Source organism: Podarcis filfolensis (genome assembly GCF_964270895.1).
Source record: "Podarcis filfolensis genome assembly, chromosome: 14".
Lineage (NCBI taxonomy): Eukaryota > Metazoa > Chordata > Lepidosauria > Squamata > Lacertidae > Podarcis > Podarcis filfolensis.
The window spans coordinates 43,422,195-43,439,269 of NC_139616.1; the positions used below are offsets into that span (position 1 = coordinate 43,422,195).

Consider the following 17,075-nt stretch of genomic DNA (forward strand, 5'->3'; position numbering starts at 1 on the left):
CAGGGACTGAGGAACGGGAGCTCACCCTGTTGCAGGGATTGGAACCGCCGACCTTCTGATCAGCAAGTCCTAGGCTCTGTGGTTTAACTCACAGCGCCACCCGCGTCCCAGTATCAGTAGGTTGTATTAAAAAAATGAATAAATCGCAAGCTGAAAACTTCTTTTCCCCCCCTTCACTTTCAGTGCAGCCAAAACGCGACCACGTTCTTTACGTTACGTTTCCCAAAGAGTGGAAGACGAGCGACCTTTACCAGCTTTTCAGTGCTTTTGGTAAGTAACAAATGAGAAGGTAGGGATGCGACTCCATTGGGGGTCAGGGTTTCCCAAACATCGGTCTCCAGCTGTTGTTGGGACTACATCTCCCATTATCCCTAGCTAGCAGGGCCAGGGATGATGGAAATTGTAGTCCGAAAACAGTTGGGAGACCCAAGTTCAGGAAACCCTGGTCTACGGGAAACCCTGGGATGGTGTCCTTCCAGTGTTCTGTACTGCGCTTGGCCCTGTTGGAACCAAGTATTCAGTAAAAGGTTTGGTGGCTGCCAGACTAGACATGGGAGAGAGGGCAACAGGCAAAGAACAGGCATATAGCTGAAGGCCCTCCGTATGATGCTAGACTCCCAAGGAAAAAGCACACCAAGAACTCAGGCCAATATAAGTTTCAGTAGAGGGAGTGGTCCCTACTTGCAAATCAATAGTCAATTGTAACAAAAACTAATCCATTCAAAAGTATGTATTCTGACAAGGATTACAAACTCAGACAGAGATTACAAACTCAAACTCATAAGGATATGTATAACACAATACAGTGGTACCTCAGGTTAAGTACTTAATTCGTTCCGGAGGTCCGTACTTAACCTGAAACTGTTCTTAACCTGAAGCACCACTTTAGCTAATGGGGCCTCCTGCTGCCGCTGCGCCGCCAGAGCACGATTTCTGTTCTCATCCTGAAGCAAAGTTCTTAACCTGAAGCACTATTTCTGGGTTAGCGGAGTCTATAACCTGAAGCGTATGTAACCTGAAGCGTATGTAACCTGAGCTACCACTGTAATTAGTTACAGAATTAGAGATAAGAGTTTATGAGTAGAGATAAGTTCATGTTATTCCATAGTCTCCTGTGGTACTGCGACATTTTCAGTATGTCCAATGAATGTTTTCGTATCCAAAATGTAGGATGGGGTGTCGATAGCAAGTGGATGCAGAAAGTCCTCCATGTATTGACATAAAGGTTCCAAGAGAGAATCATTGCCTGAGACAATAGGTCTTCCAGGTGGAGCATTAAGTGACTAGTGTGTTTTTGGAAGTATATAAAATATCGGAGCACATGGGTATTTCTTTAAGAGAAAAAAATACTCCCAACTCCCATCATCCCTGACTTTTGGCTGTGCTGTCTAGGGCTGATGGGAGTCCAAAGACCCTTGGAGGGGGGGCCACAGGTTAGCCAGCCCTGATAAAGGCAGGATTATACCCTCGGCTATCAGCGGTGGCTCCATCCTTTGTGCTGGGTAGGCTAAAGACACTGAGTACAATCTTGACGGATGGGACATTTTGGGGAGGGATTTGCACACACCCAGCAGCAGAGAAGGGGCCACGCCACCTGTTTCTGTGGAAAAGGAGGCAGCTTTTCTTGACCATGTTTGCCCCATGATTGCGTCTCGTTGCTCCTCCCATCTGCCAGGTGTCAAGACACACCTGCTCTGATTTCGGAAGCGAAGGCTTTCTCCCAGTACCATCAGACCTCAGGCCCTCCTGTCCCAGCCTGCCTTTTCCCATAGTGCACTGCTTCATAGCGCTCTTGACAGTCTTGATGATGGCTGAATGTAAGATGGGCTATACCAGTGTTTCTCAGACTTTAACCCCCCCCCCCTGTTGTTGGACTACAACTCCCATCATTCCTGACCCCTGGCCCTGCTAGCTAGGGATGATGGGAGTTGTAGTCCCAACAGCAGCTGGCAACCCTGGTCTGTGCCCTTCCATCTCACAAACACTTTTCTTTGCAGGCAACATTCAGGTTTCCTGGATCGATGATACGTCAGCCTTTGTGTCGCTTAGCCAGCCTGAACAAGTACAGATTGGTAAGTTACACGGAGCCTTTCTGTCAAGCCAACACACAGAGGCCGCCGTTACTTCTGCAGAATCATAACCGATAGGAGGTTACATGAGAGGGGTTCTTGTATCTATAGCCCCTTTTAGACCAGTTTTTACTCGCCGATTGCCGCCTTCTGTTGAGTTATTTGTGACCTCGGTTGGTTTTCTTGTTTCCTGCTAGTTCTTCTGAGGGATTGATCTCAGAGACTTGTATAGCGAGGAGAGGGGAACTGTGAGCCCCCAGATGTGGTTGGACAACATCAACCTTCGCCATTGCGGCCCCATGAGTTAGGAGTCACAACACCTGGAAGGCTGCAGTTTCTCCATGCCTGTTGTATAGTTGCCTAAAGATTGTGGACTTGTGGTGAAATGGACACATAACCAAAGGAAGGGCTCCCTGCTCACTTGCTGCTAATATTTATTTATTTACTTACTTGCTTACTTACTTACTTAAAGATAAAGGGACCCCTAACCATTAGGTCCAGTCGTGACCGACTCTGGGGTTGCGCACTCATCTTGCTTTATTGGCCAAGGGAGCCGGCGTGCAGCTTCCGGGTCATGTGGCCAGCATGACTAAGCCGCTTCTGGCGAACCAGCGCAGCACACGGAAATGCCGTTTACCTTCCCGCTGGAGCAGTACCTATTTATCTACTTGCACTTTGACATGCTTTCGAACTGCTAGGTTGGCAGGAGCAGGGACGAACAACTGGAGCTCACCCCATCGCGGGGATTCGAACCGCCGACCTTCTGATCGGCAAGTCCTGGGCTCTGTGGTTTAAGCCACAGCGCCACCTGCGTCCCTCGCTTACTTACTTGCAAAAATATTGGTGGTATTATTATTATTATTACCCTGCTTTTTCCCTGACAGGACCCAAGGCAGCTTACAGATAAAAATAAGATCAGCTAAAAAAACAACTAAGCATGATATAAATTGATATCTATATACATATCTAAAAATCTATTAAAACCATACCAGTAATTGCAATAAAAGCAGCATAGCAGCAGCCCTCTCATTAAAAAGCAGCCCATTCCCAAAAAAGCCTGTTGGAACAGGAACCTGCACCTCCTTTATTGCAGGAAAAAATATCAGCATAAAATCCAATGGTAAAATTACATTTATAAAAACGAATGCAAAAGGCGTCGCAAATCGGTAGATCAGCTTAATTTGCTAACACAGCTGGCTCATCAGGTAACATCTGGGAGAACAGATGGTGTTTAAGCAGACGTATAAATGCTAATACTGCCTGGAAGCGCATTCCAAGGGGCAGGGGCCGCCATGCTAAAGGCCCTGCTTTTTGTGGACATAAAAGTTTGGACTACTGTCTCTCCTGAGGTTTAACGTGACTGGGAAGAGGTATAGAAATTCAGGCATTCCCAGAGGTAACCTGGTCCCAGGTTGTTCATCATTTTACGAAGCTAATAGCAAGACCTTAAAACAGGGCCTGTTAGCATAATAGCAGCCAGTGATTAGCCCTGATTAAAGACGACAATGAACTGCTTAATATTACCGTTCTGTTTAATAAGCAGTTGTGTCTGATTTTCTCAGTCGCTGGTAGGTTTATAAGTGCCAGGTTGCAGCGGTTGCCAGATGGTGGCTGAGGAAAAGAGAAGAGGCTGGTGACTTTGAGAAGAAGCACCAGCTGAGTGGAAGGAAAAAAGGAGTTGAATTGTGATGGAGAAGGTTTCTCTTCTCTGCCTGGGTGGTCCTACTGTCCCTGATCATTGTCTGTGCTGGCTGGGACTGATGGGAGTCCCTCTAGGGAGGGAGTAGGGCACCAGGTTGGGTACGACTTTGCACTAAGAGTAGGGTCACGTGGAAGATGGAGCAAGCTTGTTTTCTGCTGCTCCAAATTAAGAGGAGATTCTGACTAAACCTTGGGAAGAACTTCCTGATTGTTGTTGTTGTTGTTTAGTCGTTTAGTCGTGTCCGACTCTTCTTGACCCCCTGGACCAGAGCACGCCAGGCACTCCTGTCTTCCACTGCCTCCCACAGTTTGGTCAAACTCATGCTGGCAGCTTCGAGAACACTACCCAACCATCTCGTCCTCTGTCGTCCCCTTCTCCTTGTGCCCTCCATCTTTCCCAACATCAGGGTCTTTTCCAGTGAGTCTTCTGATGAGGTGGCCAAAGTATTGGAGCCTCAGCTTCAGGATCTGACCTTCCAGTGAGCACTCAGGGCTGATTCCCTTAAGAATGGAGAGGTTTGCTCTTCTTGCAGTCCATGGGACTCTCAAGAGTCTCCTCCAGCACCATAATTCAAAAGCATCAATTCTTCGGCGATCAGCCTTCTTTATGGTCCAGCTCTCACTTCCATACATCACTACTGGGAAAACCATGGCTTTAACTATACGGACCTTTGTTGGCAAGGTGATGTCTCTGCTTTGCTTTTTAAGATGCTGATAGCTAGAGCCATTTAACAGTGGAGCGGACTATCTCAGAAGGCGGTGGAGGTTTTTCAAGCAGACGTTGGATGGCCATCTGTCATAGATTATTTAATTGTGATTCCTGTATTGGACTAGATCACCCTTGGGGTCCCTCCCACCTCTACGATTCTATGATTTTATGGGTTCGTTCAGTCGTGGAGCTGCCTCCCTCTCAGCAAAGTTACGTTGCATGGTAGTGGTAGGGGAGGAGTCATGCGTGCTGCCCTGAGCTCCTCTAGAGGATGGGCAGGGAAAAAAGGCAATCGACGAGCACACGTGGAACTGCGTCTGGAATCCTGAGGCTTGAGGTGTTGTCCGCAAAGGCCCACAGCTCAGTGACAGAGCATCTGCCTTGCATGCTTCAGAAGGAGCCAGATTCAACCCCTGCAGGGGAAAGCTCCTGCCTGAACCCCTGGAGAACCACTGAGAGTCAGGAGTCAACAATACTGAGCTGAGCCGGATGAGCTGGTGGGACTCAGTGTAAGGCAGCTCCCTCTGTGCTGTTGATACCCAGCTCTCTTCTATATGGGTTCCTAGGGGGCAGTGGAGGACAGGCTAGAGATGGACGAAGGGAAGTTCAATCCAGACAACACAGCAGAGTTTTATTATTACTACAGTATTACTGTTGAAAGCGTTTCAGTTGGAACAAAATGAAATAAAGATAAAAAGTGCATGGAAAGAAAAAGAAAAGAAAGGTATAATATACGCGAACCGATGCAATTTCATATATGCTTGTCTAGTATATAGGTATTTAAGTGTTGCTGTTGTCCAAATACATATGTAAAGGTAAAGGGACCCCTGACCATTAGGTCCAGTCGTGGCCGATTCTGGGGTTGCGGCACTCATCTCATTTTATTGGCTGAGGGAGCCGGCATACAGCTTCCGGGTCATGTGGCCGGCATGACTAAGCCGCTTCTGGCGAACCAGAGCAGTGCACAGAAATGCCGTTTACCTTCCCGCCGGAGCAGTACATATTGATCTACTTGCACTTTGATGTGCTTTCGAACTGCTGGGTTAGCAGGAGCAGGGACTGAGCAACGGGAGCTCACCCCATCGTGGGGATTTGAACCGCCGACCTTCTGATTGGCAAGTCCTAGGCTCTGTGGTTTAACCCACAGCGCCACCCGCGTCCCAAATACATATGTAGTTATTTATAACACAGAGAATTTGAAGGTAGGAGGGCCGCTCAACCTGGACTTGATGGTCTCCCTGTTCTGGATGGGGCCACATTTCCTTTTTGACAGTGCAGAGGGCATAGCTTGTGGGTAATGTTGGGCCAGGCACTGCTTTGCTAGCTAAGAGTGCCTTGCTCATGCTCATTTCTACAGGGCCTGCACAACACAAATGTCCAGTCCTTTGCTCCCTGCCTTAGTGGCACCATAGAATCCGCGGCCTTTGGGGCGGCTGGCTGCCTCTCTGGGTGCCCACGTTCTTTTCTCTAGCCCCATCTGCACTGTACATGTAAAGCAGGATCATACCACTTTAAAAGCTTTCCCCCAAAGGATCCTGGGCAGTGTAGTTGGTTTAGGGCACAGATAGGAGACTCTTATTCTTCTTGCAGAACTACAATTCCCAGAGTTCCCAGGGATTGTCTATTAAACCCCCTTCAGTTTTGATGAGGGCGAGCTTTTTAGCTGAGAAGCAGCCAGCCAGGTGTGTATTATGGCCGATTGACCAGTGTGGGGGGGGGGCGGAATACAAAATATAAAATGCAGAATCGCAACCCCAGTCCAGCTAATTATTCTTTAAAAACAACAAGCTAAGGCAGGCTTCCTCAACCTCGGCCCTCCAGATGTTTTGGGACTACAACTCCCATGATCCCTAGCTAGCAGGACCAGTGGCCAGGGATGATGGGAATTGTAGTCTCAAAACATCTGGAGGGCCGAAGTTGAGGAAGCCTGAGCTAAGGTCTAGCAATTGTAGCAGGACTCAGGGACACAACGGCTGATTCAGGTATTCCCCCACCTGCTCAGTAAAAAAATGATTTGGTCTCCTCAGTGAGGCCACTCAGAACAGCCTCTGAAGATCGACCAGGAAATGATCTCATAGAAGGTTATAGTATGCATTCTCGTAACCCCCGATGAAAACTAAAGTGAAAAGATCGCATGAACGAACACTTCAACCTCTGAGTGGTTGAACTGACTGCATCTAAATTTAGAAGGAATTCTAGTAAATCTGCTGCCTGAAATATTTGAAGGTGTAAATGCTTTACGGTGGTACCTTGGTTTTAGAACAGCTTGGTTTATGAACAACTTGGAAATAGAACACTGCAAACCCAGAAGTAGGTGTTCCGGTTTGTGAACTCTGCCTTGGAAGCGGAACATGTTCCGCTTCCTGTTGACTGTGTTCCATTTGTAAATTGAGTCCCCCGCTGCTAATCAGAGGCTTATTGCTGAGTCTGTCGGCTGTTGAGTCCCGAGCACCCACGCAGCACAGAGGTGATATTTGGAGCTCTTGTTTTTGCTGTTTTTTTGCATTTTCGTTTGTGTGGCTTTTTCGGTTTTTTTTACTGTGACTTGTTCTTCGTTTTATGGGACTGACATGTGACTATGGCTTGTGACTTCGTTTTGTGACTGTGGCTTGTGATTTCATTTTTGTGACTTGTTTTTGTGACTGTGTGCTGTGTGGAACCCAGTTCAGCTAATGATTCGGTAACTGCAGAAATGGATAAAAGCCCCCCATCCAAAAATGACTATCATCAGTGTGCGTAAGAAAAAAAAATACTTTTAATTTTTATCATCTACAATACTTATTTATTTTATAGTACAGTACCTTGATCATTGCTTTCATTTTATGGACCAATGGTCTCGTTAGATAGTAAAATTCATGTTAAATTGCTGTTTGAGGGGTTGTTTTTAATTTTAAAAGTCTGGAACAGATTAATCCATCTTGCATTACTGGCTATGAGAAAGCACGCCTTGGTTTTACAACGCTTTGGTTCTGGAACAGACTTCTGGAAATGGATTAAGTTTGAGAACCAAGGTACCACTGTACAGTCGTACCTTGGAAGCCGAACACCTTGGCACTTGTATGTTTTGGCTCCCAAACGCCGCAAACCCAGAAGTGAGTGCTCCAGTTTTGTGAACGTTCTTTCCAGACATCCGGCGCAGCTTCCGATTGGCTGCAGGAGCTTCTGAGGTACGGCTGTAATGGGTCAATGTACTAGCAAGCTAGAAGTCTGGTGGTAGCTGGGTGTAGCCAGTTTCCCCCATTTCCATGGGCCCCTTGCGCTCAAGTGCAGACTATCACGTTCAGTCAGAAGCCTGTTACAAGATAATCGCCGCAGACCAGTCAGACAAGTGCAGCGACGAACATGGAATGGCGTCAAGTCTCCCACCTCTCTCTGTAGATTCCATTCATCATTTTTTTTTTTTTGTAGCAGTGCATTCTAGTCTACTTCCAGTAAAGGGGGTGGGGGGAATCTGTTAAAAGATTCTTATCAAGGTAATTATTCGCCATATAAAGTGTTCTTCCAGGTAATTCCCATGAGTTATGAGAGGAGGGTTGCAGCGACTCCGCTGCCAGCTGATCTTCATCTCCCTTTCATGGTGAAATAAATAGCTCCATAATCGACACTTCCCTGCGAGGCTCCGAGCGGCAGGAACCCGCTTTGAAGTGCTCCTTCATAATTCGTGTCGGGGCACGAGAGGCTGTGCCGTCATCCCAGGTAGCGAAATCTTCCTGGTTTGAAAGCCGGCGCCTGTTGCTTCAGCGGGTGGCGGGGGGTTGTGCCCCGGGGGCCGTGCCAAAAGTCTGAGGGTGGCTGGTTTCGTAAAGAGCTGTTGCAGAAGAGCCAGATGCCCAGAGAGTTGCCAATTTCGCTCCTCATGGGGCAGCGTCCCTATCACTCCTTCGACGCCACCCTGGTCCCCTCCCAGATGATTTGGACGCCAAGTCCCATCAGCACAGAAAGATGAGGAAGCAGTGCTTGAAAGCAAGAATCGAAGGAAGGGGCGGCATGGAGCAGAGGCATAGAGCATGTGCTTTGCCTCTGGAAGGTCTCATTCAATCAGTATTTCCAGTTAAAAAAGAAAATGAAGGATAGGTTGTTAGGAAAGGTCTTTGTCTCTGCTTGGAATTCTGGCAAAGTATTCAGTAAACAATACTGGACTCAGTGGGTAAATAGTCCGATTTTGTGTATGGGGTGTTAGGGGATGGGTAGTACCTCTGGCAGGGACGCGGGTGGCGCTGTGGGTTAAACCACAGAACCTAGGGCTTGCCGATCAGAAGGTTGGCGGTTTGAATCCCCGTGACAGGGTGAGCTCCCGTTGCTCAGGCCCAACTCCTGCCAACCTAGCAGTTCAAAAGCACCTCAAAGTGCAAGTAGATAAATAGGTACCGCTCTGACGGGAAGGTAAACAGCGTTTCCGTGCGCTGCTCTGGTTCTCCAGAAGTGGCTTAGTCATGCTGGCCACATGACCCAGAAGCTGTATGTCGGCTCCCTCGGCCAGTAAAGCGAGATGAGCGCCACAACCCCAGAGTCGGCCACTCCTGGACCTAATGGTCAGGGGTCCCTTTACCTTTACCTTTAGTCTCTCTGGAGGGGACACATCATGCTCCTTCTGGAGTGGTTTGTCCACCTTTGGTCCCCACCCTACTCTCAACTCCTACCTGTGGCTCCTAGAAGCTGCCAGCATGAGACAGCGGCTACACTCAGGGAAACGGCTTCGACTGGCTGGCTGAACCAGGTTTTGGGAGCCGATGGGTCTCGAACCCTCAGTGTGTTAGGGACTTCCCCTGCAAGCGAAGACAGGCTCCAGCAGATTGAGCGGACAAGACCCATAGTGGTTCCAATGGTCAAGGAAGCAGTTTCTGCATGTGCCGTAGAGGGAAGTGAGGGGCAGATGGGGCTCATCCACCCATTAGCTGCCTGGGAGTTTTTGTCACTTGGGAAAACACTGTGGGAAACTTGACGATAAGCAGAGCTTTGCAATGGACAGAATAGTTTTTTGAAAAGTTCTAAACGCTATGCAAGAGAGATGCATGTGCACTCTCTCTCTCACACACCCCCCCCCCCAAATGGGAGGGCAAATGCTGTTGGTTTTCTGTTAATTGCAGTGTTACAGGTGGAAAAGAGCTGGTCTTTCGTGTTGGACAACCATTGCAATGCAAGCTGTTCCGTGGAATACCGGGAATCAATTTTTTAGGCTTGCCTTGACAAGACAAGCCACCATCCCAGATCTGCGCTACATTGCACTACTGTACTGGCAAGCCCTGAATGTGTGTGTGTGTTTTAAGTGGTTCCATGCGCTACCGTCATGACACACAATACCCTGCCAAATGGGCTGCATTGCAGGCCTGTTCCTCTCTAGGGAGGCAGATCCTGGAAGGCCGGCATGCTTGCCGAGAGTGCCTCAGGGGCAGGAGCAGGTGCAGCGTATCGAGTTTTGGTTTATTTTTTGCAAGGAGCGCTCGCTCGCTCGCTTCTGCTAATCCTCCCCGTCAGCTTACAGAGCGGCAGGAGAGGGAAGGGGATCGGGGCGCCTTAACTGGGCATTAAGGCTGTATCATCTTGTTAATGGGCTTGAATGGTGCTGATCACTGCCATTTGAACGCTGCCCAGTTAATTTCATCCCCCTCCCCGGGGCATGCCCTCCAGGAAGTTCTCCCGCACAGTCCCCAATTGAAATGAACGGAAGCTGGCAAGGTTCAAGGCTTGCTCGCATGGTGCCCAGGTTCTGTCACAGCCAGTGTGCCTCTGAGTGTCCGTTACTGGGAGTCATGGGTGAGCAGAGGGCTGGTTCGCTCTTGTCCGTCTTCTGGGCTTCCCACAGGTGTCTAGTCTGCCACTGTGAGAACAGGATGCTGGACTAGAGGAGTCCTTGGCCTGATCCAGCATTCTTATGTTCTTATTGGCGGGACATAAACCGACCCAGACTCTGCGCTCATCATCAGAGGCCCTTCTTTGTGTGCCTCCTCCACGTGAAATTAATACAGTCGTACCTTGGAAGTCGAACGGAATCTGTTCCGGACGTCCGTTCGACTTCCAAAACATTCGTAAGCCAAAGCGCGGCTTCCGATTGGCTGCAGGAAGCTCGTGCAGCCAATTGGAAGCCGACTTCCAAAAAGGTTCACAAATTGGAACACTCACTTCTGGGTTTGCGGCATTCGGGAGCCAAAACGTTCGGGAACTAAGCTGTTTGAAAACCAAGGTACAACTGTACAAGTACCTTGATCCTAGCCTCGTAGCCTGAGAGACCCAGGCCCCGTCTGCATGACACCCTTAAAGCAGTGTCACACCGCTTTGAACAGTCCCCCCAAACAATCCTGGGAGCTGTTAAGGGTGCTGAGATTCTTAGGAGAGCCCTCTTCATCTCTCATAGCTACGTTTTCCATGGTGGTTTTAACAAATCAGCCCTTCTTCCCAGGGAACTCTGGGAACTGTAGCTCTCCTGACAAGTCTTAGCACCTTAAAACTACAGTGCCCAGAATTCTCTGGTGGGAAATCATGGTGGTTTGAAGTGGTATGACGCTGCTTTAAGCAGGACCCCTGGTAAAGGACCCCTGGACGGTTAAGTCCAGTCAAAGGCGACTACGGGGTTGTGGCGCTCAACTAGCTTTCAGGCCAAGGGAGCCTGCGCTTGTCCGCAGACAGCTTTCCGGGTCATGTGGCCAGCATGGCTAAACCGTTTCTGGCACAACGGAACACTGTGACAGAAACCAGAGCACACGGAAACACTGTTTACCTCCCCGCCACTGTGGTACCTATTTATCTACTTGCACTGGCGTGCTTTCAAATTTCTAGGTTGGCAGGAGCTGGGACAGAGCAACGGGAGCTCACCGCGTCGTGGGGATTTGAACCGCCAACATTCTGATCAGCAAGCCCAAGAGACTCAGTGGTTTAGACCGCAGCGCCACTCGCATCCCCTTTACGCATGTAGTGCAGGTGGCGCACTGCTATGGAGCCTGCCCCTTTTTGCGCTGCACGATTTCTTGTAGAGGCAAATGTGGAATGGAGCTGTGTTGTTTCCCCCCACCCCCTTACGTGGTTCTTTCAGCATAGGCCGTCAGATTTCTTTCGCAGCAGGGTCCTCGTTTGGGCTCCCATCCTGACCACCTTCGCGGTAGCCCAGTTTACCGAATGCTGAGTTAAACCTTCGTAGGATTCGGCTGCAAAAGAAATGAGCCCTTGAGCAGATTTCTCTGTCCAGCTGGCTCAAGCTATCTGTTTCACTGCAGGGATTTCATCTCCCCTCTCCACTCCTCCCCACCGCAAAACGCACCAAGCTTCTATTTCCATCGCTAACAGCGTACAAAGGTCGTGCTCTGAATTCTTTTGCAACGGGCTGGAGAAACCTTCAAGAATATAAAACCCCAGGCAGGCAGAGTGCCCTTCCAGTTCTTGCCTAGAAGGCCACGCATGAATCCTTTGCGCTGTGATATTTGACATGTGCTCCTCCCTCCCACCCGCTTCCAATACACAGCCTCAAGTGGTGTTAAACGCCACCTGAATAATCTTTAAAAGTATTAGTCTTCCGCATCATCCCAAAAACACCATCAGATTTCAGATGCAGGGATGCAGTTTTCCAGAGTCTACATTTCCCCCTTGCCTTCTGGTGCTGGAACAGCATAAAAACTGAAAGCGCTGCCCTATACGGAGCCCATCTAGGTCAGTATTGTCTACTCTGACTGGCAGCCCCTCTCTAGGATTTCAGAGATTGAATCTATCCCAGCCAAGCCTAGAATTCTGAGGATTAAACCTGCGACCTTCTGCATGCAAAGCTGATAGATATGGGGAACCTTTGGCTCTTCAGGTGCTGCCGAACTATGACTCCCATAATCCCTGGCCTCTGGGCATGCTTGATGGGGCTGATGGGAGTTGTAGTTTAGCAACATCCGGTATATAATATGGGATATATTGGCCTGAATATAAGCCGCGCTTTCCCCCCAAATTCCAACCGTGAAAAGTTAAAGTATGGCTTATATTCGCGACCTTCCAAAAATTGGCTTTAACGATAGCACCGCTGAAACATACATACGGTAAAACGGAACAAAAATATGTTTTGTTGCCAATTTGCGAGCTTGAGACTGTTCATTTGCCATTTGCGGGTGTGAGTGCCTACGGAATTTTAGCAATTGAATAGTGATTTGCGATTTTAGAGATTGTATGGTAGCTTTTACGGGCTTGCAAGAACAAAGGCTTAAATCGGCTCGGAGTTACAATTGTACCAACCACAGCAATTTTCAGCCCATAACCTAATTTTAAGGGAGTGGCTTATATTTGGGTATTGTCTTTTCCCCCCTTGAATTTTAAAGGTGTGGCTTATATTCAGGCCAATACGGTATACTGTTAGGTTTATTTGTTCAGGATACTGACATACCACTTTTCAGGTGAAACTCACGAAGGGTTGTTTTTTTAAAAAAATACATTAAAATGGTAAGGATCGACCAAAACTATGTAATAAAACAGTAGGGTCTAGCTACCAAAAACAGCAGCCTTTTAAAAGCTTAGATCTCTCATTCCCCCAGGACAAAGATGGACTTTAGATAGACCTGTGACAAAAACTAATGGAGGGGGAAGATAACCTCAGCTAGAGGCTAGAATTTAGTTGTGAGTCTTTTGACGTCCAACCTGGGAACACCACTGGGATGCGGGTGGCGCTGTGGGTTAAACCACAGAGCCTAGGACTTGCTGATCAGAAGGTCGGCGGTTTGAATCCCCACAACGGGGTGAGCTCCCGTTGTTCGGTCCCTGCTCCTGCCAACCTAGCAGTTCGAAAGCATGCCAGTGCAAGTAGATAAATAGGTACCACTCTGGCGGGAAGGTAAACAGCGTTTCCATGTGCTGCTCTGGTTCGCCAGAAGCGGCTTAGTCATGCTGGCCACATGACCCAGAAGCTGTATGCCGGCTCCCTCGGCCAGTAAAGCGAGATGAGCGCCGCAACCCCAGAGTCGGTCACGACTGGACCAAATGGTCAAGGGTCCCTTTACCTTTACCTGGGAAAAGCATAAAGTTGTACAGCGTTGTCGGGATATGGCTAACAATACAGATTTTATCTATATTTTGATCATTTTATTTGTTGATTTTAACGTTGGTGGTTATTGCTGTTTTAATGAATGTTTTACATTATCGCATGTAAGCCGCTTAGAGGTGTGTGGTTGTTTTTTTAACGAAGTGGCCTATAAATTTTGCTAGCTAAATAAATAAGGAGATAGAGGCAAGAGTAATTGTGCTCCAAGCTGCAGTACGATTGTCTATAGAATCGGAGCTGATGAGGAGAGCCTGTTTTAACCACCTGCCTGACTTGCCCACTCCAACCAGCCCAATATTGGAATGCAAGGCTTGCCCGGTGGCTGAAAATGGCAACTTTTCATTAAGACATCTGTGGCTTAGCTGCTGTCTTTTAAGGAAGTTCCAGAATGCCCTCTGCAGTGATTTAATGTCTCCCGTGGGATACTGCTGAGCATTTGTCTAAAGGCGAAGCCGAGATAGTGTGAAAAGGAATAGCTTTTGGTGGGAGCGAAATCCTTCGAGCAGGTTGGGAAAAGGGAGAAAACATGCTTATTTCCCCTAAATTGATTTTTTATTTTTATTGTTATTCATATTTTTCATACTGTATTTTATGCTGCTTTTACAATTAAGTGTTTTAAATTTGTTGTTAGCCGCCCTGAGCCTGGTTTTTGAACCAGGAAGGGCAGGGTATAAATAAAAATAATAATAATAATAATTATTATTATTATTATTATTATTATTCAGGGGGTTTGAGGAAGGAAGGGGAACAGCCTTTGGGCTTGTGTAGTTCACAAATACCCTGCACTGAGACTCTCGCTCATCTGCTATTTTCCTGTGCTCCGGTTATCTGTCTGCATCTTGGGTTTTGATGTGTTTCAGTTAATAATTCAGAGCGGTTTGTTTTTATTTTTGTTAGTCCCACGGGCACCGTAGGGAACGAGGTGCATTTTCTGCCACTGCCGTAGCTTGGAAGTGATGCACAACGTATCGTAAAAGCTAATCTCCAAGGTGTCATCTGGAAAAACAGGACGGGAAAAGGCCTGTTTGAGAGTGTCGGCCGTGAATGTCGGCCTCTTCTCAGCTGGCTTAGATTTTTGCCTTGTCCCATCTCCAGAGCATCACCGAGGAGGGGGGCAGGGGAGGCGTAATTTAAAAGGCAATGATCGCATTTTAAAACGTGCAGTGCACTTCGAAACAGGGGTAGGGCGCCCTTCTCAGCCTGAGGACCGCAGCATTTCGGGGGGGGCAGCATTAGTATACCTGTTATGTTTTTATATGAGTAGGAAGCTGCCCAGAGTGGCTGGAGCAAGCAAGCCATATTGGTGGGGGGTTCTTCTTCCTCTTCCTCTTCCTCCGCCTCCTCCTCTTCTTCTTCCTCCTCTTCTTCTTCTTCCTCCTCCTTTTCTTCTTCTTCTTCCTTCTCCTCCTCCTCTTCTTCTTCCTCCTCCTCCTCTTCCTCCTCCTCCTCCCCTTCTTCTTCTTCTTCTTCTTCTTCTTCTTCTTCTTCTTCTTCTTCTTCTTCCTCCTCCTCTTCCTCCTCCTCATCTTCTTCCTCCTCCTCCTCGTTCTCTTCCTCCTCGTTCTCGTCTTCTTCTTCTTCTTCTTCTTCTTCTTCTTCTTCTTCTTCTTCTTCATGCCGTGGTGAAAGCGGGCCTTTGTGTTTTTGCATCCCTTTGGGATCCCTCTGCCTGAGCTGGGCTTGGCTGATCATCCTTTGCTAGGAGAGCCCTGCTGGGGACTTTAAATGGCTTTGGTGACACTTTCCGTGTGTTTTGTCCTTTGATCTTCTGCCCGAGGAATTCCTAGCAGGACGTAGCTGCTTGCCTTGAACTGGAGGGGGTCCAAACTGTGGCAATTGGCTACTGAGAGGCCACTTTCCTGAGCAGGATTTGACAGCTCTGCCTGTATGATCAGTGGACACTGTATTGCAGAAGGGCCGTAGCGCAGCAAGCGGAGCATGCTCTATAGGACGCACCGGACCATAAGGCGCACTGGACCATAGGAGGGGGAGAACAGGAAAAAAAATTCTCCCCCTCTCTGCTCAGCGCCCCTTCAGCGAAGTGGCAGGAGAAACGGAGCCCCTTTGATTTCTCCTCCCGCTTCGCTGAAGGGGCGCTGCGCAGAGAGGGAAAACTGTGCAGCGCCTCTCCAGCGAAGCAAAGCCTGGAGAGCAAGAGGGATCGGTGTGCACTGACCCCTCTCGCTCTCCAGGCTTCAGGCAGCCATCCGCAAGCCTTCGGAGCGCAGCGGGAACTCCTGCTGCGCTCCGAAGGCTTCAGGCGGCTTCAACGAAAGCAACGCGAAGCCTCCGGAGCGCGGGGGGAGCTCTCCCTCTGCGCTTCAGAGGCTTCGCGTTGCTATCGCTGAAGCCAAGGAGCCTGCATTCGCTCCATAGGATGCACACACGTTTCCCCTTCATTTTTGGAGGGGGGAAAGTGCGTCCTATACAGCGGAAAATACGTATTTCACAGACAAAAGGTCTCCTGAACACTTCCAGGCAGGGCTGGGAGAGAGACCCCTGTATGAAAACCTAGATCAGGGTGGTCCCATGGCCTAAGGCCCTTTTTTGGTGGCCCATGGCAACATTTGATGTGACACCCCCCCCCCGCTGCCCTTGCACTGCTTTCCAAAAGCCAGGTAAACAAGGCGCTGGGCTTGTGGAAGGACGCTTGAGGTCACCCTCTTCTGCACTTGTTCCAGATTGTCAATATCCTTCTTACAATTTTGGCACCCAGAACTGGACACAGCACTCCAGGTGTGGTCAGACCCAAGGCAGAATTGAGCAGCACTATGATTTCCCTTGATCTGGACACTATGCTTCTGAAACACCAGGCCTGAAAGATCTACATTGGCTCCCAGTACGTTTCTGAGCACAATTCAATTTAAAGGTGCTAACCTTTAAAGCCCTAAACAGCCTCGGCCCAGTATACCTGAAGGAGCGTCTCCACCCCCATCATTCAGCCCAGACGCTGAGGTCTAGCTCAGAGGGCCTTCCGGCGGTTCCCTCTCTGCGAGAAGTGAGGTTGTACAGGGAACCAGGCAGAGGGCCTTCTCAGTAGTGGCACCCACCCTGTGGAACGCCCTCCCATCAGATGTCAAGGAAATCAAACCACTATCTGACTTTTAGACATCTGAAGGTAGCCCTGTTTAGGGAAGTTTTTAATGTTTAATGTTTTATCACTTTTGTATTATCATCATTATTAATATCTGTTGGGATCCACCCAGAGTGGCTGGGGAAACCCAGCCAGATGGGCGGGGTAGAAATATGATGATGATGATGATGATGATGATGATGATGATGATGATGATGATGCAGCCTAGACTAGCATTCATGCTTTTTTTGGGGGGGCACTACTGCATCACACGGTTAGCTCACATTAAGCTTGTGGTCCACCAAGACCCCTAGATCATTTCCACATGTGCAGGTGGTTTTCCTTGCCCAAGTGAAAAACCTTACATTTATCCCTTCTAAAATTCAGTTTGGTAGTTTGGTGGTTGCTCCTTTTGAACGACTGAGAGTGCAGGTTGTCTCCAACGCTGTTGAAATTTATGAATAGGAAGACCGTCAGGCCCATTCATTTCAGTGGGCCTGCTCTTGAGTAGGCCTAGTGTTG

At 48.6% G+C, this 17,075-nt stretch overlaps 1 protein-coding gene and 1 long non-coding RNA gene across 3 annotated transcripts in view; both read left to right on the top strand.

Annotated features, from left to right (window-relative positions):
- Positions 1-17,075, top strand: part of PARN (poly(A)-specific ribonuclease) — a 51,892-nt gene that overhangs the window by 22,645 nt on the left and 12,172 nt on the right. Inside the window, exons 20-22 of one of the 2 annotated variants that reach the window (XR_014541507.1) lie at positions 184-270; positions 1,998-3,980; positions 4,489-5,176. Coding sequence is in view for 1 of the 2 variants with exons in the window: in XM_083585757.1 (XP_083441883.1) it covers positions 184-270; positions 1,998-2,072 (162 nt within the window). In the remaining variant the exon portion in view is untranslated. Of the gene's footprint in view, positions 1-183; positions 271-1,997; positions 3,981-4,488; positions 5,177-17,075 lie in introns of those variants that run through there. The other variant, XM_083585757.1, reaches the window with a different exon arrangement.
- LOC310749316 lies at positions 4,200-5,176 on the top strand. Its single transcript, XR_014541563.1, has 2 exons — positions 4,200-4,535; positions 4,706-5,176. It is a non-coding gene; the product is annotated as an uncharacterized lncRNA (long non-coding RNA).